Raw genomic sequence first — 23,938 nt, 5'->3', positions numbered from 1 at the left:
ACTCCAAAGTAATTAGAAATTAACAAAACTCCAAACTAACTTATCCCAGAAAACACCTCATCTTAGTTCCTTTGGTCCCAGCTCTCTGCAGATCATTCATTAGGTCTTTGCTCACCGTTCTTGTGATCATTTTGACTCCACAGGGTCAGATCTTGCGGGGAGCCCCAGATGGAGGGAGATTATCAGTGGACTTGTATGTCTTCTATTTCCTAATAATTGCTCCCACAGTTGATTTCCTCACACCAAGCATCTATGGTCTTGACCACAGTGGAGTTTGGAGTGTGACTGTCTGAGGATGGTGTCTTTTCTATAGATAACCAGTTCAAACAGGTGCCATTAATACAGGTAATGAGTGGAGGACAGAGGATCCTCCTACAGAAGAAGTTACAGGTCTGTGAGAGACAGAAATCCTCCTTATTTGTAGGAGACCAAATATTTATTTTCCACCATACTTTACTAATAAATTCTTTAGCAATTAGACAATGTTATTGTCTGAATTTGTATTTTCTCATTGTCTCTCTCAAAGTTGAGGTATACCTATGAAGAAAATTACAGGCCTCTCATCTTTTAGTGGGAGAACTTGTACAATTGGTGGCTGAATCACTACTTTTTAGCCCCACTGTATGTCAAAGTCTTGTAGATCATTTTGTTTATGCTTTACAAAAATGCTGCACGTTAAGCTGCTTGATTGTGGTTTTAATAACCAGAAGGTGAAGGTCCAGAAACTGAACCAAAGACAAAACTGTGACTTTTGTTCTTATTGTAGTGGCACAAATATTACTTTGTTTGTTTGTTTGTTTGTTTGGTGTAAACTAGAACCACAATCTTCTCAAAATAGTTTCATCTTATCTGTGGGATTTACGTTTTTGCTCGAAAGAACATAATTAAAGTTACTTAATGAGTGAACACACATCCCTTCTCCACATTTTAGACATTAAAACATCCATCCATCCATCCATCCATCCATCCATCCATCCATCCATCCATCCTCCTCCGCTTATCCAGGACCGGGTTGCAGGGGCAGCAGTCTAAGCAAAAACACTCATAATGTTTTAAATTAAAGCTTAATTTCAATCCTTTCATTTCTGACAAAGGACAATGCAGCAGAAAGAAATGCTTTTGTTCTCTTCATTCGTTCTTTCTCCTTCATAAAGATTCCGTCAAACAAAGAAATCATCTGATTATCTAAAATGATTGTATATTATTCATCTGGAATAATGAGACTCTGGTTAATTTGATATAACTCAGAAAGATATTATTAAAGACAATGACTGCTTTGACATAGAAGTATAAGATTTTAAGCAACAAAAAGATTTTCATTTAATCAGTTTCTTTCAAATTGGAAAGTTGGGATTTTAATGCAAATGAAACATCTTTAAAAAGAAAACGTATATCATTTTATTTTTAATTAAGGTGATTGAACAAAAGGTTAATTCCTAAGTTTTTGCACCAACACTGCTTCCATACTTTATACTGAGCATCAACAAAAACAAATAGAAATGATTTGGTTCCTCGGCAAAATTGTAATATTAGGGAATGCATGCTTTATTTTTGTGTGGTGCAGTAAATATTTCTGATGCAGAAGTCTCACAGTTCATCATAGAACCTTCAGGTGGAAGATAGAACCTTCCACCTGAAGATGGAACCTTAACTCAATGAGGCACATCAGGAACATCTAACTACAAGAAAAATCTCACCACAAACCTCAGCTTCTGGAAAGTCAAACAGAATTGATGTTAGAGTTTATTCTTCCTGATTGGGAATAAAACCAAGACAGATACCTGCATCTGCTCCTTATCTTCAGTGCTTTTCTTTTACAAATAATACAGTTATCAGATCTGCAACAACATTTGAACACTAAAGGTCCAGAAGAGCAGATATGCTGCTTCTTTTCCACCTGGGTGGACTGACCTGATCCAGGTAAATAAGGGTATCTGAAACAAGTGCCCTGTGTGGCCTACAGCTGCCCATCTCTGACTTGAATGACAAAGCTGGAAAGGCACGTGCCTTTATATGATGTGGAGCATTTGGTTAGATTTGCGGGTGGGTTGCATGATGATGAAGTGGTTAAAAAATGCAGCGTGAAGGCCTGGTCCACGCCTCGTCCTCTCTGAGCCTCCTAGCTTCCTCCTGCTGCTTCTTTCTTCCAGATTACTGCAGATTTTTGCTGATTTTATTACATAAAAGGAAACGAGTGATTTTTGAGCTTCTTTGCAAATCGGTAATAAAATAACAAAGAAACAGGTGAGTCGAGCCAGATGGGTTAAAAAATTCAGTCTCTAACAGTAATGTGAAGATTCAATGTTTGCCCAGAAGACTGTAATTGAGGAAAACAGTTTAAAATGAATGCATTCCCAGTGACCCTCCTCAAGATTCATAATCATGCGGTGTTACAGGTTCTGTTTTTTGTTTTTTAGATTGTTCACCGCACCCTGGCTGCAATGTTGGGATCCTTAGCTGCCTTAGCTGCTTTGGCCGTTATTGGTAATGTAAGTCCACTGACTTTGTTGTCTATTGACCAATAAACGGAAATGAAACAACCAGTCAAAAATCCTGTTTTCATCTTTTACAGTAACATAAATCATTGGATTTTGGCAGCTAAAAAATGTTTGCATTTGTCCCTTTTTCATTAAAAATTACTGAAGATATGTGTGCACGAAAGGAAGCACCACTTATGTTGTTTGTTTAGGTGTCTTGCAATACAGCTTCAACTATTAAAAACTTTGTTATTTTTCCTAATCTCTCTGATGATTGTTACCAGCGGCAATTTAATGGTCCATTTACTTTTACTACTAATGAATGTGAGCAAATTTAATACCATCACTCCAATTTAAAACATCATAATTTTGAAAATGAGTCTCTTTCACAGCGACCCAGTCTGGTTACTGTGGTGGAGTGGATCGACTACGAGACTCTGGCTCTCCTGTTTGGCATGGTGAGTGGATCGTTCTGCAAACAATTGCAAACCACAAGAAGGAGTTTTAAAACATGTCGGGATAATCCCACCTCAGGCTCATTCTCTGTCTTTGTTGTCTGTACATTGACTGTGTAAGAGAACTAAGTGTGACGTCATCCAAAGGAAATTCCTCATTTACAGCTCCAATGAAATTAAGTAAATATAAAAAATATCATGAAAAAAAAATTTAGGTTAATCAAAAACATGTTAAAAAAAGGTATCAGAGCAAGATTTGTTATTCTGACTAATAGAATAACTGAGTAACTGCTGTTAAATTCTCTATAGAGCTCTATAGGATTTTGGCTTCCTGGAGCCAGTGGGTACTTCCTGTTTGGAACGTGAGGGGGGAGGAGTCACTCAGTAAAATCCTCACATAAATTTATTGGTACCGAGCAGAAACTGGAGATAGAACCGGTCTCCATGAAAACCAACCTGCTCTACATGCCATTATAATAAAAATATGTCATTCGAAAAGTTTCACAGAAAACTAAAATTATTCAGAATTACATCAGTTCTACCCTTCTAGGACCAATTAAGAGTTTAATGAAAAGAACCACATGTCAAGGTCGCAGGAATATTTTTAAATGTTGATCGGATTAATAAAAGAATTTATAAACTTCAAGCAAAGATGCCTAGTTGAACATTTAATAATATTCACGATTCTCTAAGTTTTACTGAAAAATTCAAGTCTTCCTGCAGATGACCAACTTGTTGTTTCTTGAAACATAATCTCATTACGCATTATGATCTTTAGTTAGGAAAATGTGATGTGTTTCTCACAGATGGTGCTGGTGGCCATTTTTTCTGAAACCGGCTTCTTTGATTACTGTGCCGTGAAGGTGAGCAAAAAGATTCAAAACCACTACAAACTGTCATATTTCTGTATATTACAAATGTAATGTTATTTTATTATCTTTTTATTGTGTAAAGTGAATATCATTTGTCTGTGAAGAAAAACTTTGTGACTTAATGAAAGATTTATTTGTTATTTTTAATGCAGCAGCAATACTTTTGATGCAAATGCAAAAGTCAGTTAACACCATTTTTCTTTATATTGATGGATTTTAAAAAATTCTAAATCTGAAAAAGGGAATTGAAGTATTAAATTAGTGGAGAACTCAACAAAAACAGCAGCTGTGTACCTGCCAATGGTGATGAGGGATTTCAGTTACAGTTAGACCTGAAGAAAGGAGCGCCAAGCCAGCTCATGAATTTTAAACAGGACTTGGACCGGGTCAGGCCCTTCCAATTGAAATCTTTTTACTGTGAGGATTTTTTTTCAGCCCCCCCTGAAAAGGCTCATCCAGTTCCATGAGACTGAATTATAAAGTAAAAACATACTTGAAAGTTTGTGTCAAGTCCATCATTTGATTTTTATTGTTCACGTTCAAAAATTCATTCCGGGGAGTGAAATTTCTAACTGAAGAATATTTAAATAAATTATCAGTATTTCCACATGTTTCTGCTTAACTATTCCATAAAAAAGCAACTGGCTTTCACTCCTCATTGTTGTGTTTCCTGACTCATCAGGCTTACCAGTTGTCTCGAGGAAGAGTGTGGCCAATGATCATCATCCTCTGTCTGATCGCAGCCATTCTGTCAGCATTTCTGGACAATGTGACCACCATGATGCTCTTCACTCCAGTCACAATAAGGTACAATAAAGAAGAAGCCAGAAATCATCCAAAGAAGTCAAAGTCCCATGGGTTGGACTCATCTGGTGGGTGTAACTGCGCTCAAGAACCCCTAGGTGGTTTTAACCCCTGATCTAACCCTGTAATAGGGTGGCCCTGAAGTGTACCTACCTTCTCCCGTTTCCTATTGTGTTTCCTTTTTTTACCATTTCATTTCGATTTCTGGAAATAACTTTTTTTCCCGGATTTTTTCTTCTTTTTTACAGAAACAGGAAAAGGTTGGTACTATGGGTCATCACTGATTGGATGTTTGTCCATCATTTCCCCAAAAATGTATTTGGCATAAAGTGATACTGGATATGCTCCGTACTAATCATAAAACCTTTATTGGTGTGTGGGCATTGAAGTCACATCTGAGAAAACTCAAACGTCATCTTCCAATCAGCGATGTCCCATAGTGCCTACCTTTTCTGGTTTCTTACTGTGTTTCTTTGTTCAGCATTTCATTCTGATTTCTGGAAATTTCTTTTTTTTTTTCCCAAGTGTTTCAATTTTTGGTAATTCTGTTTGGGTTACTGATTTTTTTTTTTTGTAGTATTATTTGCTTTGCTTTTTTAATTGTTGTTGTGATATTTATTTTCCTTTTGGGTTGAGTGATTTGTACTTCCCAGCCATCGTGCTGAAGGAAGTTATCAGGTTTTGAGCCCTTGGTATGGATTTGAACCCACAACCTTCCTGTGTACTCTCTACTATTTAGCCATTGACTTGGTAGAAGCCCAAAGAAAAAAAGATCAGACCCCATATTCACAATAATCATAGTTATTTGAATCACAACTGACTGATTTATTGGACATTCTGGTCTGTGACCTCATCTTCTACCCAACCTGACCTCCTTGCAAATGCATTTAAAGCATCTTGTTTTGTTAACATTAGACAATGCAAACATTCCTTTACTTAACATAATTATTTCTCAGGGCTTATTGTGAAATTGCTCTGAATCAGCAAAGCTTTAGCCTGTTCTCATTCGTTTTCTTTGTGTCCCTATTTCCTTGTCATAAAATCACATTTCCATCCATAATACCAAAAACCTTTATGACATTTAATAAAACTATGATTACTGACCCACAGAAGCACAGGTTTCAGCCAAATCCAAGCCCTCCTTTCAGCCACAGTGTTGATGTTTTGCACGGCTGTGACGTGAGAGTACTAATACCTTCATCCGCAAACATCCTTTTTTGTTTTTTTTTATTCCTGTATTCATGTTTCTAACGTACAGCAATCTAATCAAACACTATTCTTTCTCTATCTGATTCTGCAGGTTGTGCGAGGTGCTTAATCTAGACCCCAGACATGTTCTGATTGCAGAAGTAATCTTCACCAACATTGGAGGGGCCGCCACAGCTGTCGGAGATCCACCCAACGTGATTATAGTTTCAAACCAGGGCCTGCGCAGAGAAGTAAGCACTTTACATCTCCCCTCTTCAGCGTGCACTCACATAGTCTATTAGCTCAGTGCTGACGGGGTTCTCTCCTCTTAACACGCCTCAGCCCTGCTGCCATCAGGCTTTTTCTTTGTGCAACATTTCCACTTAGAATGTTTTCTATGTGTCAAATATGCAAATCAATGCTCAGGTGAGTGGAAAAAGCTTTCTCAGCACTGTGCACCACTTTTCTGAATAAACAAAAAAAAAACCTTTGGAGTTTGTGGAGGACTTAAATGCTGCAGAGTAAAGGCAGGTTGATGGCAACGTCAAACGTCTAAAAAAACAAACTCAAATAGATGAATAAGAAACAAAAAAAAGTGGGTAAAACTACATCATGGCAGAAAAAAAGTACAACTATGGATCTGACTACTAACTAATAACACTTAACCTACATGACCGGACAGCTAAGAAAGAAAGACCAGCTGTATTTCCAACAGGATGTGATCAGGATGAGAGAAGCGTCAAAAAAGAAACTGAATATAAACTCCACCGAAAAAAACTTTGAAAAGAATCACTGCAAGTGCAAAAGTCAAAATATATCTTCTCAAAGTAACTATGACTATTACACATAACATAATCAAAATACACCATACCAAAAACCTGGAAATGCAGAGAGAGAGTAGCAGTTTTCAGTCTACAGAAATTAAAATTATCCATATAAAAAGGTTACCTTTTTATCTGTTTATTTATAAAGAACCACTTAAGTAAAAATCTTGTTTTTGGTGTCCTTAACATGTTCTTGTGGGATTTTTCTAATGACGGAGGACATATCGAAAGACAATCAAGCTTAAAATTCTATTTCTGAGTATGAATGAGTTTGAAAAAGAGCTTATTTGTTAAGTAGAAAATATACTGGCGGGCCAAAAGCTCCCTAAACTGAGCTCTCAGCAACAGAGAGGGGAAGGGTGGGCGGGGTTGCTCCATGCCAACGGCCCACAAATCAGAGGCGAATTCCTAATGAGCACCTGCTTCTCTGCAGAAACTGTCCTAGAAAACGACAGTTTTTTTAAAATCATGGCCAGAATGGCATAATCATAATTAAAAGACAACTGGGAACGTTTTTACAATAGATGGTCAGAGTGGGACTTTAAATAAAACTGTCATTTAGCACCAGGTTTAGATTCTTAAATGGGCAAATAAAGCTGTGTATTTAGCCTCATGCTGAAAAGATCTACTATGTCTCAGACAAACAGGTTCTGAAAGGGAATATGTTAAATAAAAACAATTGGTTCCAAAGTGGAACCCTGAGGGACACCTGTTTCAAGAAAGACATGTCGTTAGTTGTTTTTCTTCTAGACCAGGCACGTGCACGCGTAGGGCCCTAGGGGTGCTTGAGCACCTGCCCTTTTTGGCTCGTATTAAAAAGTTCCCTCTTTTTTTTCTGTCTTGGAATGAACATTAATAAATTTCATTTTAAGGCACAAGAAAAAATGTGGCTACAAAAGCCCTCGATATTCTACCGAACCCATTTTCTTGTAACTCTGAGGTTCTGAGCTGCCGCTTCTATCCACACAGTAATACCTTTAGCATTCTGGGGATGAAAGTTGTAGGATATCTGTGTTTGAAATGTTACCATGTGGATGTGGGATGTAAGAATGCATAACCTCCAGTGTTTTATTGCTTTGATGTCTTCCAAGTCTATGAGAATGTGAATAAACTCAATAATATACAATACAATAATTTGTCTACATAAAAATGACAGTTGTATCACTTTCACCTACAGGTATCATAGCTGAGTAGTTATTTATCAGTAGTTTACTAAATTTCTGTATTGTTTAAAGGACAAAAAATGTGTTTTTGCTGCCCTTTTTTGAATTTCAGCCCCTGCCACTCTGAAATCTTGTGCACGTCCCTGTTCTAGACAACACAGGGTTTTCTTCCTTGAAAGCGAGATGAGAGGCTTTGCAAATCTGTGGCATACATTTGTACTCTGGGATTCAAGTTTTCAAACAGTAGTAAAAAGAAATCCTGCTTGTTTCCAGCCCCGTCCTACTCACTGCTGGTTCTGTGACCACAGATGCTCACTAAATGTTTGTCAAAGACCTGTAAAGAAGTCGACCTTTAAATTTGGTAATGGTTCCAATGGTTGCCAAGATGTTGTGGTGAAGCATTAGCTTGTTTATTTCTTTCCACTGAAGAGAGGTACAGGTACTCAAAAACAGCCCTGGAACTTCTCAAAACAAGTTGGTTTTGTCCAGACGTCAGGAAGCTCGGCCTCTCTGTCATGACTTTATTTACATTTGATGTGAAGATGATAAATGAAGATGTAGTGGCAGTGAAAGCAATTTATATTTATGCTGCTGCCTTAATAAATCACAAAAATTAAAATGTCAGGAGAGGGGAAATATGACCACTCTTATTTTAGGCCACTGTTTCTGTCCACTTTGCAGTGGTTGCAATGGTTTACTTCGGTTTGTAGAATGTAACTTCATCACAGGATCGTGTATTTATACTGTTATTGTATTTGACTGGTTTGGTTCTTTCCTCTCCTTCCTGTTTGCATAAATTTCCTCTAACTGAAAGTTACTATGAAGATCAGAAAATTTTGGTAAAATAGACTCGGTGTCAAACATTTGGGTTCAAATCACAGACACAGGTCTACATTTGGGCTCTAGAGGAATATAGGTGGAGAGTTTCAGCAACACAGCTCGGTTAGATTGCAAAATTTAGGCAACAGGGACATTTTAGGGAGAGGAAAAGGGTGCTGACTGTCTAAGAAATGATTAAGATTTAATTAGACTGATGAATGAGGGTAGCTTCTGGTTGAAGTTGAGTTTTATTGAGAGGGAAAGCTGACCCATTAGGCTCAAGATGTCTGCTAGATAACTAAAATACATCTAGTTTAGACGTCTACCGGACATTTCAGACAGCTCTATTTTGTTACTCCATTAGATGTCTACCACTAGTGTTCTGAGAGATCTACAGATCTACCTGTAGCCATCTAATCTTGGGATATTTTTAGATGTCTATAAGAGAACTTTTTTACAAGATATAAAATAAAAGATGTCCTTTTCACTGACAACTAGTAATCACAGATTTCTACATTCAAAGAGGTAGTAATAGTTTCTACTGAATCTCCCTGGAATTGAAAAAACAATTAAAACAACTACTAAAAAAAAAATAATCCAACATATTTATGCAACTTGATGCATAAAATGAACAATTATTCAGACTAATAAGAACAGCACATTGTAATTTTTCAGCAATTTTACAAATCAAAACCCAACTTGGGACATTTTTAAAAACACAGAAATAAACAACAATCCTTAATGGCAAAGATTCAACAAGGTACTGGAAACATTCATCAGAGAGTTTGGTCTATATGACAGCATCACACAGTTACTTACATTTTTTCCCTCATAACCTTCACTCTTTATAGCCAGCGGAGCCACATCTTGACAAGACATGACATTTTCCCAGCTGCAGGATGCGGCACCTGTTCAGTGCATGTGACATTTTAGCCTCTGTGGGCGCAGCAGTATGTGGTCTGCTGCGGTGTTCACCAGCTACCATCACAACCGCATACGGCCGGTTCTTTTATTTCCTTTCTTTTATGATGCGGAGGTGTTTGTGAGGGCATGTGGAGGGATGAGGGGGGGAGCAATCCTTTTTCCCAAGTGAAAGTACATCAGGAACAAAGCTGCTGCATGGTCGTGCAGTCATGAATGACTTCTGAAAAACCCAGCTTGTGCACGGATGCGTGGGTTTTTAATCTGCAGGGTTTGTCTGTGTGCTTCTAATTTAAATCTATTGCTGGAATCAGAGGTGGATAAAATGACACAACTATTAAGTAATTTTGTTAATGATTTTCTTTTTTAAGAGAGTTTCAGACCCCTTTACAGTTGACCTCCTGCGCTTGTTTTGGAGTAAAGAAACCTTAAAAATCCTCTGACTACTGTTTAGTTTAGGACTCTGCAGCCTTTAACACCAAAAGAGCCATTTGGTCCAGTTTCTTACACACCAAAACCAGTTAAGTCCTACTTAACCCCCCCAAAAAAACAAAAAAAACAAAAACTTTATGTATTTATATGTGGTTATTAAGCCATTCTTTTAACCCTTGTGCTATCTTAGATGACCCCCCCCCCCCCCCCCTTACATTGACATGTTCTCCCTACCGTGACAAAGGTGGATAAAGGTGGAAAGATTTCATGTAATCCATGGACACCAGTGAAGATCACAAATCATTGAAGAAAAAAGGTTCAGAGCACTGTCTAGTGGGTCTAGATGACCCAACTCCCAATGTTAAAGTGCCTAGGATAGCACAAGGGTTAAAAAGAATGTAGCTTTTAAAAATGTACACTAATTGAAGTAAAAAAGTGTTACATCTTTCTATACATAACAACATTAACTTCTTTACTTTTGACAGTGGCACACACAACTTCCTTTCAAAATAAAACACACCCTGTGTTAAATAGAATCCTCATGCTGCAGCAGACTTACTTGAATTAAAAAAGCAAGAATACCAAGTCAAACATGACATTTTCTATCATTATGACAATCACTTGATGCTATTGTACAACAATGATTAGAATGTGTGCTTAACTTAACTAAGTAACTTAATATTTATTCAAGTTGTTGCATTTTTCTTAAAGCCAAAGAGCCACAATGAAGGGATAGAAAAGCCGCATGTGGTTCCAGAGCCTCAGGGTGCAGGTTTTGTCGATGGGTTCTTGCATGTCCGAGTTGTTAAAATTTCTCTGAAATGCAGGGAAACGTTTAGAGTTTAGTAGCTCTTAACTTAACCTTTGTGCTATCTTAGATGACCCCACCCTTGCATTGACGTGTTCTCCCTACCATGACAAAGGTGGATAAAGGTGGAAAGATTTCATGTAATCCATGGACACCAGTGAAGATCACAAATCATTGAAGAAAAAAGGTTCAGAGCACTATCTAGTGGGTCTAGATGACCCAACTCCCAATGTTAAAGTACCCAGGATAGCACAAGGGTTACACATAACAGGTGAATCTGAAACTGGATGAATTTTTTTTATTAAGGGTAGGAAGGTTTCCTCACACCTCTTGCACTCAGAATTCTCCATGGAGGCACGAGGGAGTTATGTTCTGAGAGTGAGGCAATCAGATGACATGCTCATGAAATCATCTGTGGTACTCAAAGGGGACTTATGCCCTAAATCAAAAACCTACTTTTAAATGTTTAAAGACATTTGTGAACACGGATCCTTCTCCATTAGTTACCCTGTCGAGTTGAAATCCTCCAGGGGGCACTGTTAACCAGTTTTTTCCTGAATCATTGTGTTCTTCATGACAAATGATTCTTTCATGAATCATGTTTTTATTTGAAAATCTTTTTTTTAAGGGTGATGCCATGTGAGGACACATTTTAGGTTTGTATAAAGTTCTTTGTCAGGGATTTGCATTACTTTTTTGACTATTTCTGCCAGAATTTTTCAACATGTACCCTATTTGGTAAAATGTACCTTCTTGAAAACAGATAATATATACTGTCTGCAAAAATGCCTCTAACCCTTAGGAAAAACATGTATTTTCCTTAGGAAGCACAAACATTGATGCACAGATCCGGCAAGCGTTTGTTTTGTTTACATTCGTGTTTTGAGCACCAAAATGTATAATAAATACTCTTCCAGAAAGCCGCATTTCAATTTGTCAGCAGTGGTAACATCTCATCAGGTTTTTTTATGAAAAAGTCCAGGTTCAGTTTGTCACATTTTGAGAATAGTTTTGCCTTGAATGTGAAAGTCTGATCACTGTTTTGTGTTTTGTAGGGGATCGACTTTGCCAGCTTTACAGGCTACATGTTCCTTGGAATTTGCCTCGTTCTTTTGACCTCCTTTCCTTTTCTGCGGCTGCTCTACTGGAACAAAAAACTTTACAACAAAGAATCGATTGAAATAGTTGGTAAGATGCATCTCTGTACACTTGCAAAAAAAAAAAACCGAAACACAGAAAGAGAAATAAATTCAGTTTCTGGAATTTTGTTTTGATTTTAAAAATGTAATGTTTTTTTGTAATTTTGTAATGCTTTTTTAATCATTATGTTCTGTTGCATTGAGTGATTATTTTTGCACTTTAGGTTGACTCGAACCATTCTAAAACATTTAATTTCAATATACCAGGTGAAAATATCAATGACAGATGAATTTACAGCATTATTAACAGCTAAATTGATGATTGGTATATGCCTTTTCATTTCATTTAAGGCTAAAGTCAGAAAAAACTGCTTTGAGCATCAATATGTGCCGAAAGATTTTAAGAAAGCCAACAAACCAGAAGTTTTACTTCTAAGTTCCTCACCCTAGGTGTCGCATTTAGAAATAGTCTCCTTTAGTTTTGCGTCTCCAACACTCGTTGGATAATCTTGTTTAGATCCCATCACAGGACTTTATGCTCATATTCCAGTATTCAAAGTGAACTGGTAGCGGTTAATAGTCAGTAGGTTTATGTTTAACCTTTTAACTACCCAACCAAGACTAAATTAATTAAAACATTTTTTTTGGCTGCTTCTATTCTTGGTTGAAGTAAATATACACAATGTGTTTTCTAAATGAGCTCTTTTTTTTGAGCAGTTTTTCTAATCTGTTGATGGTCACCCACTGTTTCTTTCCTTTATTCCGTTTTTACAACTTTACAAGTTCAAGAGATTCCCACTAAAGAAGGTCTATAAGATGCACATCTTGGACACACCAATCAGTGTCTGTGTTGTGTAAGGAGGCTACAGAAAACCTTATGGATCAAAACAGGATTCCTTTGCCATTGGGCCATCATGATAACCTTTGCATCACTACACCACCTATACACAAAGCCATTGTTTTTGTTTTCAGGGTCAGCTAGCCTCCTCTAAATAACTTGCCTCCAGGGCTCCAATTTCAGAAGTGAAAGAAACCGGAGCTTTACTGGAGCTCCAAAGAGACTGAGCTGATGCCAGAGGCGGCCGTTCAGTCCAGGCCTGACAGTCCATCTGTAAATCTGGCCCTGCAGTGTTTAGCATGCAGCTAAATAAGCTCAAACCCCCTGCCTTTCTTGGCAATTTGCTCACAGTTATGTTTTCTGCTCTTCTTGTTAGATCCTATTAAGGTTTCTTAGCAACCTTCCATAAAAAAGATGACTCTCTCTGATAACTACAGAAGGATCCAGCCCCCTAAGGCTATATCTGTTTCATCATTGGCTGTTTCTGAGCTTGTCAATGTGCCTATCACCTGAGCCCGCACAGAGCATAACGACTGCCACCAGGATGAGGTCTGAATTAGCCTCAGCTGTGCTGCATTCTCACTCTACCAATAAGCTTCATTTTGTTGATGATCTTTGTTGGTGTGGTCCATCGATGACAGGTCCGGTTGTTGTGTTTCTGCAGAACTCAAGCACGAGATCCTGGTTTGGAGGCAGACGGCCCAGCGCATCAACCCTGCCAGCCGAGAGGAAACAGCTGTCAAATGCCTTCTGATGCAAAAAGTGCTCACTCTGGAAAATCTGCTTCGGAAAATGATGAAGACATTTCAAAGGTGGTTGTGACGTGCTTTGTGGAAGAGGTCTTACTGCTTTGAACACACACATTTGTTTAAAAGGGCTCAGCTCATGCCAGTTGGGAAAGTTAAACAATAGCAAACAGCTAAACCATTCAGGAACAGTTGATGCCTAAGTCACAATTGAATTAGTTAGTTCAAAAGGAGCCCAAGTCCAAGAGGTTTGTTTTTCCAGGAAATGATTTTAATTGCATAGCCTAAATGGGAGGCTACACCAAATGATTAATACTTTACCCAGATTTAGCACCAGTTCATATCTCACAAATGCAATAATATGAAGCACCTCACTTTTATAATTTCAGAGGACTAGCAAACTAAAGTCTCTGGACTTGGGCCCTTCTTGAATTGAACAGGGGCGCTGCCATATTGGCTAACTAGTGCTGCCATATATGGGATAAAGCAAAACCCATGCAAGAGAGGCCCAAGTCCAGGAATTTTGCACTTAATGCATTTTAAATGTCAAGCAAAGTCAATACATTACAACGGACTTGGGACGTTTTTGCACATAATCAGATAGCTTTTCCCTTGAAGACCATAGAACATATAATATCTCTATTTTGAAAAATTGTGGACTTGGGCCCCTTTTGAACTAACCGATTCAATAGCCCTTATGGGTGGATACGAGCTGTCTACAGTCGTAAAATGGGCAATCTGTGGGTGCCCCTCCTGACATTTTAAGATTGTAGACTGACAGGTCATAGCGATAGCTTTAACATGTAAGGGTAATTGAGGGGGGAAGTAGGTGAATGCAGGGGGATTTTTCAGTTTTTAGCCCCCCAAAATCCATGGACTGCCCAAGGGGCTCGCAGTTGCCGTGGTGCAGCGGTAGGGCGGTTGACCCATGGTCGTAATATTGCAGGATCGTTTCCAGCCTTGCACGCCCATGAGTCGATTTGTCCTTGTGCAAGACACTGAACCCCACCTTACCTCTGGTGGGAGGCGGGCGCCAGTGTTCGGCAGCGGAGCCGCCACCATTGTGTGAATGTGTGTGTGACTGGGTGACTGGGTTTGTGACTGTAAAGCGCTTTGGGCCTTGTAGGTAGAAAAGCGCTAAATAAGTATACACCATTTACCATTACCATTTAGGTGCTCTTCAAGTGATAAATGTGCGTTCCGTGCATGTATCCTGACTGATTGAAATGAGGAACTTAGACAATCAGAGCCGTAGTTTGTGTGGACATCCTACAGCCGTTCCATAGGCACTTACACATCACCTGCACACTGCGTGCGTGCAGCATTTGTGTGGTTAGCAGGAGGACAGTACACGCACCTCACTAATGACATCACCCTTACGCCTTAATTGTGTGCAGTCTACATTATCCTTGCAAATACTTCACGATACACTTATCACACGCATGACAAATACCTTTGTAACATTTTTATGACGTCCCTTGGGGTTGCCGCATGAACCTCAAGGGAACTGCAGGACACACCTGCTGTCCCTTTAAGATTCGACCACACCTGTCCAAGACCCAAAATCTGTTCAACGTGACTAAGGCATAAGGAAAGTGTTTGAGGCTCTGTTATTCTGTTTTGTTGGATTCCCAGTAATCCACAAGCATTTCAAGCACAGACGCTTTTGTGATCACTCAATTTAGAGCAGGTGTTGATGGAGTAGTGGCAAAATGTGGGCAATTTCTTTTTTTTAGCTCTAACATCAATTCTGGTCTGTGAGGGAAGTGAAATGGAGACTTTGAATAAACTATTCTTGTTGACCAGCTCAACTTACCTCATCAATGTTCTAAAACCAATGTTTTGGGTTGCTGTCTTAGTGGTTTTGTGGTTGTAATGAATAATGAACTTGCCTTAAATATCTGCTTAGCAGTAAAAAAATTTTTGTTTGCCAAAGAAAGACGCACCTTAAAAAAATTACAATTCTTTTAATAAGACAATAAGAAAAATGATGGAAAAGGGGAAAAAAACTAACTATAACTTCTCTTTATTTTTTGTAAGGTGAAATTTATTTTCTCATTTTTCTCAATGTCACCATGAAATGTGTGTTTTTGTGTGTCTGTGTGTATATGTGTGTCTGCAACAGACAAATTTCTCAGGAGGATAAAAATTGGGAGCAAAACATTCAGGAGCTACAAAAGAAGGTAGGCTTTGATTTTCCTTTCAGTCCAATTCTTCACTCATCTTTCTTTACTCTGCATGTTGATAATATCTCAAGAATGGAATTGGGCTGCAGTCAGCTTTGCGATAAAAACTGTTGTTTTTTTCTAAAGTCCAGAGTTAATTCTTTTTTTTTTCCTGCTGCTTCCACAGCACAGGATAACCGACAGGGTCCTGTTGGTGAAGTGTGTCTCCGTCCTTGTTGTGGTGATATTTGTGTTCTTTCTCAACTCCTTCATTCCCAGCATTCATCTGGATCTTGGTAAGTTCTTCATCATCTCATCAAGACCATTGGTCCATTTAGCATTTTTTTTCTTTTTTGGTTGACATTTTTCCTGGTAATGTCATACATCTGACCAGTAAAACCCTGAAATCTTGAACATCTTTTTGTAAATCTGATGCCTAATTTCTGCTTTAACATTTCTGAAAAAACCCTTATGGTGTAAGCTTATGAAAGTATTTTTTTTGCACGATTTCCGTTTTTCCTGGACACACTTTCCAAGTCTCCTTTTGATTTATTTTACCATATAGTATAAAAGTTTCATTTTCTCATTTGATATTGAAAAGTACAGAAACACGGATTGCCACAGAAAAGAAAAAAACATTTTTTTTGTCTTTTTCTAAGCCTCATAAAGTTTAAAAATTGTAATAAAGGTTTTGAGAAAAAGCCAAAAATGTAAGAATAGTGAGATATGTGGTAAAAAGTCGAAACTTATTTTTATTCTGACAGAAAATGTCAAACATTCAATAATATGAAACTAAAATTGATAAAAGTTATAAACAAAAGTTGATTGTCAAACCAAAATGTTTAAATACCTGGTTTTCTTAAAGTTTAAACAGAAAATCTGTCAAAAGAGTAACTTTCAGCCTCGGCTGCTGGACAGGACAAAAAAAGTTCAAGTACTGAAAAATGAAAAAAAGACACGTTTTGAATTGAAAAAAACCAATAAAAGTAAAATATACATACCAGCAAATCTGAATTCTAAAGAAAATAAATTAAAGTCCTTTAATTGCCTCTTTTAAATTATTTTTGTGTCCCTGATCCTCTTCACAAAATTGTACTGCTATGTTGTTGAAAGCCAGTACATTGCGACCTTGATAATAAATGTGCTCAGCCTGACAAGTCATAAAAATTAAGAAAAATGCTTTCACGACAAGAGGATTCAGAGAAGACGATGTTTAATATGCACAAGCCAAATTAGCAGCGCTTTTCCTTCCTGCCTTGAACATACAGAGTCCCATCATTGCACCACTTATCCAGCCTCAGCGGGAGATGACAGGTCCTGTCACTCACCTGTAAATCTGATTTTTTTCTCTCTGTATTTCTGACATAATTTGGAGCAAAACGAAAGCCACCGATGCATCAGACAGCAGATGTGATCACTTACAAATTCTGAAATAATGTTTTTAAGCCCTTTTTTTCACGGAGTCTCTTGACTAGGATAACCGGTTCTGCTTCTCTATTTTCCATCTTTAAAACAACTAATGATTAACTCCTTTAGCTGCATGTTCAAAACTACAAAAGAAGAGATCATTCTTACTCTACTCTTACACTACTCTGTTTGGGCTTTGTTCAAAAACAAATTAAAAATAGTTTCTCATTTCAATGTGATTTCTATCTATGAGTCTCAGAAGTCTCATTCCCTTTCACTTTGTTATAACGGTTTCTGTAAAGCATCTTTTTTTTGGGCTTTAGATCCAACGTTTTCAATCTTAAACAGTTACAGCAAGTGTTTGAAGATTTGATTGCAAAAGCAGCAGTTTTTGAATCTTGTCATCAATGAGAGTCTCTTGGCATCATTTGTTAACCTTAAGTTTTAGTACCGGTATTTAATATTTCTGAAATAAAAGCTCTTGCTTTAAGATTGTTTGTTAGGGGTGTAGCGATTAATCAACGTAATCGATTAACTGATTTCTATTCCTAGGATCCAACCAGGTAGATATGTCTGAGGCAAGTCGACAAATACCCTTAAAAAATGGTTTCTAAAGGAAATAAATCAATTATATCTAAATTGGAAAATACCATTCGGATTGAGGCACGGTAGGTTTAGTTTACTATGACTGTTAAAATACCATGACGGTGGACAACACACATGTCTTGACAGCAAAAACTGAACAGTCCATCATTCCAGTCCAATGTGTGAAAACACTTTGAATTTAGCAAAGACGTGACCGTACAGTGTGTTATTTGGATGTGGAACAACAACAATGGGCTCAACTTTAGGACACTGACATGTTGATGGATTTGCCATTAATTATTAGTTACTTCTATGTTTGTACTCATATTTAATTAATACTTAATTATCCTGTAAGCAAATCATTGATTCTGGAAAACTTCACTTGCACTGTTTAGTACCAGGTATTTCTGTCTGAGTTGACGTTTTGGATAAAGATGTCCTGGATGCACACAGCAGCATGTGGACTGTACTCTCTAACGTCAACGACACACACAAAAAAAAACCACTTACTCATTTGATGCACAGCAGTAGAGCTGAGCTTCCTTGATGGTTCAGGTTATTTGTTGTCAGTGGGACAGATCTGACTGCTGTTGCTCACTCAGCAGAGGACCCTAACGGCGTCTCATCAGTGGAGATGCTCTTCTTCACGTGTCTCTTTGTAAAGTCAGTCTGCTACCAGGGAGCTCAGTTAATTACAGCCCTGCTCAGGTACCTCTGTGACATTTATTAAATGAGAGCGGTCCCACAGCAGCGTGCTCTCCTCTCCCTCAGGAGGGGGAGGCACCTGTTTAAGCACGCCGTTCATTAGGGAGCGCAGGTCAGGGTTGACCGCAGCTGAAAGCTTGGGCTGTTCATCCGTGCGCAGTTCAAAACTTGAGCGCCATTCAAATTTTAATAACCTCAGATGGCATGACTTCATTACAGTTTGATTACTGCCTGTTCATCTGACCTCTATATGGTGTCTGTGGTTTTATGAAATACAGCTGCAGTTTCCAGGGGAAAAAAACTGATTTGAGTTTGACATTTATTGTTTTTACACCTGGAAATTACCGTTTTAGTCAAATGTTAGACACAAAGATATAAATAAAAATAAAGAAATGATCATTTTAATCTAATGTGGACATGAAATACACCAATTTCTTCCCACGGTTTTGCATTGTAAGACAAAAATAAGTATATTTCCAAATCTATATAGAACATTGTTTTACACACTGACAAGTAATAAATTACCTTAATTAAAATGTGTATAAAAAAATTCATTTCCAAATAAGTCATGGTTGTTATAATCCAGTTAATGTGAGATAATTGCAATAAAGCAAAACAACTTAAGACCATAAACTAAATTAGATTTAAAAAAAAGCCCTCAGCAGAGCCAGAGTTGGGGCGACTGTGAACTTTTAAAAGCATTATCAGAGAATAACAATGAGTGATAGTGGGGGTACATTTTTCTTTCCACTTTCTTTTGGCTTCAGGTTTTTTTAATACGATGTACTGATGTGACAAATCTTTGCAGTAAAGAATGTTTACCTCATATTTTTTTATCATTCATTCTTGCACATCCACGTCTTTAGCATTTTACAGCCATCAGACTGTCTAATCACTCTAGAAGTCTCTTTGGAAAACTCTTGAGCTTTTTTATTTCTTTGATTGCTTCTTTACACAGGTTGTTTAATTTGAGGACCTGTGTCTCACTTGAGAGTTTTTTTTCCTGATGTCTTTAACTTCTGCTGATTTCTAAACACATTTCTTAACTTTTTACTTATTTTAAGATATGAAGTAGACAAAACATGCGTCCTCAAAGCCATGGACTGAAAGTATGTCCTGTTTTTCCGAATTCACCAAAATTGTCTAAAGTATTCTGATCCTCCACTTCAGTAGCACCTCAGCGTGTTTGAACTTATCAAAGAGTGGAATTTGTTGTATTGTTGCTTGCATATGGCCACTTATATGTTAAAAATGATCTATAAGAGATTGAATGTTTGGGAGAGTAGTGTATTTACTTCTGAATCTAGTGAACTTCTATATTATTTTTATCCGGCACCCCTGTAACCCCGAAATGGATAAAAAAACGGAATATAAGATGAATGGATAAAATGTGTTTCCTGTGGTTTCCGTAAGAGAGTCAGCCCTCTCATTCTAGTTTCAGCTTAACCGGTCAGGGTTCGTCACAGCGAAGCAGCTTTCAATGATCCGCACAGGTGGCTTTTACGCCAGATGCCTTTCCTGACGCAACCCTGTATTTTCAAGGCACAGCTGGATTTTTGACTTATTGAATGCCCTAGGGAAGGGAACCGAGGTTTCCTGCGTGGCAGTCCTACACTGAGCCAAAATTCAGCCCTAAACCAAATTTTTTATTTATTTATCTTCAAAACCGTTTGTTCCTTTAGAGTAACCACTTAACCTATGAGGCATGTTTTGGGAGGTTTTCCTCCCAAAGGTTTTCCTAACCTTTGCAGTTTTCAATATCAAAAACCAATAACTATTTTACTTTGATATTTACAGGCAGTTTATGGGTTTTCTCAGAGCAGGGTCAATATTTAAGAACCAAATTAGCTGTAGAAATCTAAAAAAAAGAGCCAAGTTTGTGCAAAGCTAATTGCCTGAGTCTGACAGAAGCAGCCTGATGAGCTGTGAGCCCATAAACATGCTGACAAATCGTTCTTTTTGAGTCGGGATTTTTAAAGTCTGATGATGTCTCAGTAGGGGTTTTACAAAAAAAAAGAGACAGACTTTCTTGATAGAAAATTGGGCCAACATAGTCTTTTTTCCTCCAGACGAAAATCCTTTTGTTATGGATTAAAAATTCATGTTAATTTCTGGGTTTCTCTGGACTCTGGTCTGGGTTATTCCTGACTCTGTGGGACATTTGGTAACTTTAAAGAAATGTCTGTTGACAATCATCTGTTATTTATTTTTTTGTTAGGGTGGATTGCCATCCTGGGTGCCCTTTGGCTTCTGGTTCTGGCCGACATCCAGGACTTTGAGATCATCTTGCACCGGGTGGAATGGGCCACACTCTTGTTTTTTGCCGGTCTCTTTGTTTTGATGGAGGTATTTAACACACAGACTTTGTTTCTGCTGTCTAATCGAAGCCTTGTTGGTACTAAGGGAGTGTGTGTGACTGAAACTGAGCAGTGGAGAACAAATCAGATGCCAAGCAACAACTTTTTGATCTGGGCCTCCTTCCAAATGGAGAGTCAGATATCTGGTGAAAGCAGGTTTAGCTCCTGCAAACATCCCAGCTGAAATGCAGGATCAGACAATTGGTCTATTGACAGCTCACGAGGCTGAGGTAGGCACTCTGTTCGGCTGCAAGCTGGCAAATTAAAATGTTTTTCTCCCAAGTCAAGGATCAAAAGTTTAAAAACATAAGCTGGGTGTCTGGATTAGGTTGTTTCTCTGCTCTGTGAAATTGTGTTAAAATTAGTGATAAAAATGTAGTGTAATCTATTTTATAGCAACTTAATAAATAATGACCTTTGTTTGCTATGGTTCTGAATCAGACTCATGTCACTGTGACAGCTTGGGTCTCCTCTGTTTTTCAGGCAATAGCTCAGCTGCAGCTCATCGATTTCATTGGTGAGCAAACGGCGCTTCTGATAAAAGTGAGTTTTCCCCTCTCATCTTTACATTCTCATGCTTCTGACACGTCTGGTAATTGTGCATGGATGACATGATCCCGTAATTCATGCACATTGATCCTCCTTGCTTCTGCTCGGCTTTGAATTCAATTATTTTGTTTACGTCTTACTCCTGCCAGTGACTGAATGGACCTGAAGTCATTTTCAACCATATTCTCGCCCTTGTGCTTCTCGCAGTCGAGTTGTTTCGTAGCAGAGAACCGCACTGGTAATGGGTACGTCAGCTCATGTTTAGACAGCAGTCCTGCACCAGACTGATAATCACACATGACAGGTGCTGTGCTTTTCTGCATCTTTGACTTGCTCAGTGGCCCTCAGCAGTGGGCAGAGTGCAGGGCAGCACTGCACAGCATGCGTCTCTCATTGAAGCCGGATGATGGGTGAAATAGAGTTAGCACTGTTTCTTTTACTGCGCCCATGAATACCTGAGACACTGATGTCATGTCAAAAAGATGCAGGACTCTTAAGCCAAAACCTGCAGTCTAAAACAAAGCCATTCCTTTAAGGCCTCTTTGTCAGAGACTGAATGGTCAGAGAAATGGCTTGGGGATGCAATGTGAGTACAGATGTTGCCTCGATTATCTCTCCTCTCAGGCGGTGCCAGAAGACCAGCGGCTTGCCATTGCAATCATTTTAGTGATGTGGGTCTCTGCTCTGGCTTCCTCTCTCATCGACAACATTCCCTTCACTGCCACCATGGTGAGAAGTTCCAGTGTATTTCAGTTATTGCACATGCAGCTAATCTGCAGGTTTCTGTGGGTAAAGACTTGTCCCAACTTCATTCATGATGCAGTTTTAAACACAGACGCAGTAAAGTGCGGTTAAAGACCCACTCGGATCATCTTTGAAGCCTGTGGTATTTTAATTTTGGTCATGTTGTTTTTAGCCAAAATAAAAAACCTTTGTCATTTTTTTAGGACATAGGTTTCTGCAGAGTGGCAGGAGTTCATTAAAAATTCACCTGCGAGTCGTAGGGACCGATGGGACAGATCAATCCCGCCCGCTCTTCCTCTCCCTTTTGCTGAGAGCTTGGAGAAGGAAGCTTGTGGCTCGTCCAGCGTATTTTCTATGTGACAGATAAAATCTTGGATTTTTTTTTATCTGCTTCTTATTCACAACGACTTGAATAAGGAAATACTCAGAAATGCAATTTTCCATGAAATTTTCTTTATGTATATCTTCATGTTAAAAACACCAGAAACACAATTGTCATCGCAGTGGGTCTTTAAATATTGATATAAAACGAAACATGCAACTAAAAGAAAAACATGTAATATGCAAAACAGGTTTAGGGTTAAAAAGGTTTTACTGAATTACTTAATTCATGTTGACAAAGATTTTCCAAAAATGGCCGATTGGGCAGGACAATGTGTTTGGAGATTCCATTGAATGAGAAAAATTAGGAGAAAAAAATATTCTTCAAAGGACATAACGAGAAATTGTGGGTCGGAGAATTATAAACTATCACGCTTTACTCTCAACAGCCCTTCCACTCACAGGTTTCAAAAGAAATCTTTTTCTTTACCTGTTTTTTCTTCCTTTTCTCCAATATAAAAAGTGGGGGGCATCAAAACAGCTGATAAGACAGCAGGCTTATTCTGATCGGCAGAGGAGACAGCAACTGCCAAAATATTTGTTTTTCTTTTCAAACCTGAACTTGTGATTGGAAAGTTTTGAATAAATAAACATTTAGAGAATCTCCGTTAAAAAAAGATTTAATGTCAATAGTTTAAAATGTGTTGGTCAGAGTATATCTAAACTATGTGTATATATTACTGTTGTTGAACATCTTTGTTTTAATTACATCTTTGTTTAAATATTAAACAGTAAATGGTGTATACTTATATTGTGATTTGAATTTAGAAGGCCCAATTGTTTACTGTCCCATTTAATTTGGGGTTTGGTGTCTTGCCCAAGGACCAATGGTTTAATATTTCTATAAAAAAGTGTTCATTTTAAATATGTGTGCATATCTGCAGATTCCAGTTCTCATTAACCTGAGTCAGGACTCTGATGTGAACCTTCCAGTAAAACCTCTCATCTTTGCCTTGGCCATGGGAGCCTGTCTTGGGGGTGAGTCTTGACACAAACACTCTTTTTGGGAATATGCATGAGCCATTAATGTGGTCTTTTAAATTACAAAAACACAACAATTAATCTTAATATGTGAGTTTAGAGAGACAGGAAGATTTGTTGTCTTGCATAAATTGGCGTCTTGCAAGTGTGTCCATGTATCTTGTACATGGAAGTAGTCGAGAGAAGAGCCCTGGACTCGTTCCCAGGTACTACTCCAAGTCACTTGTTCAGATACGTGGACGACACTTGGGTCAAGATTAAAATCCAGGCAGTGGAGCCGTTCCCAGATCATATCAACGCGGCCGACAAGAACATCAGGTTCACCAGGGAAGACGCAAAGATGAACAGCCTAGCCTTTGTAGACTGTGCAGTGATCATTGGAGATGACAGACAGCTCCAGGTTGAAGTGTACGGAAGCCTACTCAAACTGATCAGTACCTGTTATTTGATTCAAACCACCCTTTACAGCCCACCTAGGCGTTATCAGGACTTTACAACACAGAGCCCAAGAGGTGCCCACAAGTTCTGACGGAAAGAAGAAAGAATAGCAACATATCCGTCAAGTCCTCTGAACCTGT

At 38.3% G+C, this 23,938-nt stretch overlaps 1 protein-coding gene across 2 annotated transcripts in view; it reads left to right on the top strand.

Moving 5' to 3' along the window:
- oca2 (oculocutaneous albinism II) overlaps positions 1 to 23,938 on the top strand; it is a 60,512-nt gene that overhangs the window by 12,204 nt on the left and 24,370 nt on the right. For both annotated transcript variants that reach the window (NM_001104792.1, XM_078945399.1), the window contains 13 exon segments: positions 2,418 to 2,489; positions 2,870 to 2,935; positions 3,739 to 3,795; positions 4,487 to 4,611; positions 5,909 to 6,047; positions 11,819 to 11,951; positions 13,405 to 13,552; positions 15,612 to 15,669; positions 15,839 to 15,947; positions 20,567 to 20,694; positions 21,189 to 21,248; positions 21,879 to 21,983; positions 23,264 to 23,357. In NM_001104792.1, the coding sequence (NP_001098262.1) occupies positions 2,418 to 2,489; positions 2,870 to 2,935; positions 3,739 to 3,795; positions 4,487 to 4,611; positions 5,909 to 6,047; positions 11,819 to 11,951; positions 13,405 to 13,552; positions 15,612 to 15,669; positions 15,839 to 15,947; positions 20,567 to 20,694; positions 21,189 to 21,248; positions 21,879 to 21,983; positions 23,264 to 23,357 (1,294 nt within the window).

This window comes from Oryzias latipes, chromosome 4 (assembly GCF_053564925.1).
Source record: "Oryzias latipes strain Hd-rR chromosome 4, Olatipes_Hd-rR_3.1".
In the NCBI taxonomy this organism is placed as follows: domain Eukaryota; kingdom Metazoa; phylum Chordata; class Actinopteri; order Beloniformes; family Adrianichthyidae; genus Oryzias; species Oryzias latipes.
This window is presented reverse-complemented; position numbering and strand designations above follow the sequence as displayed.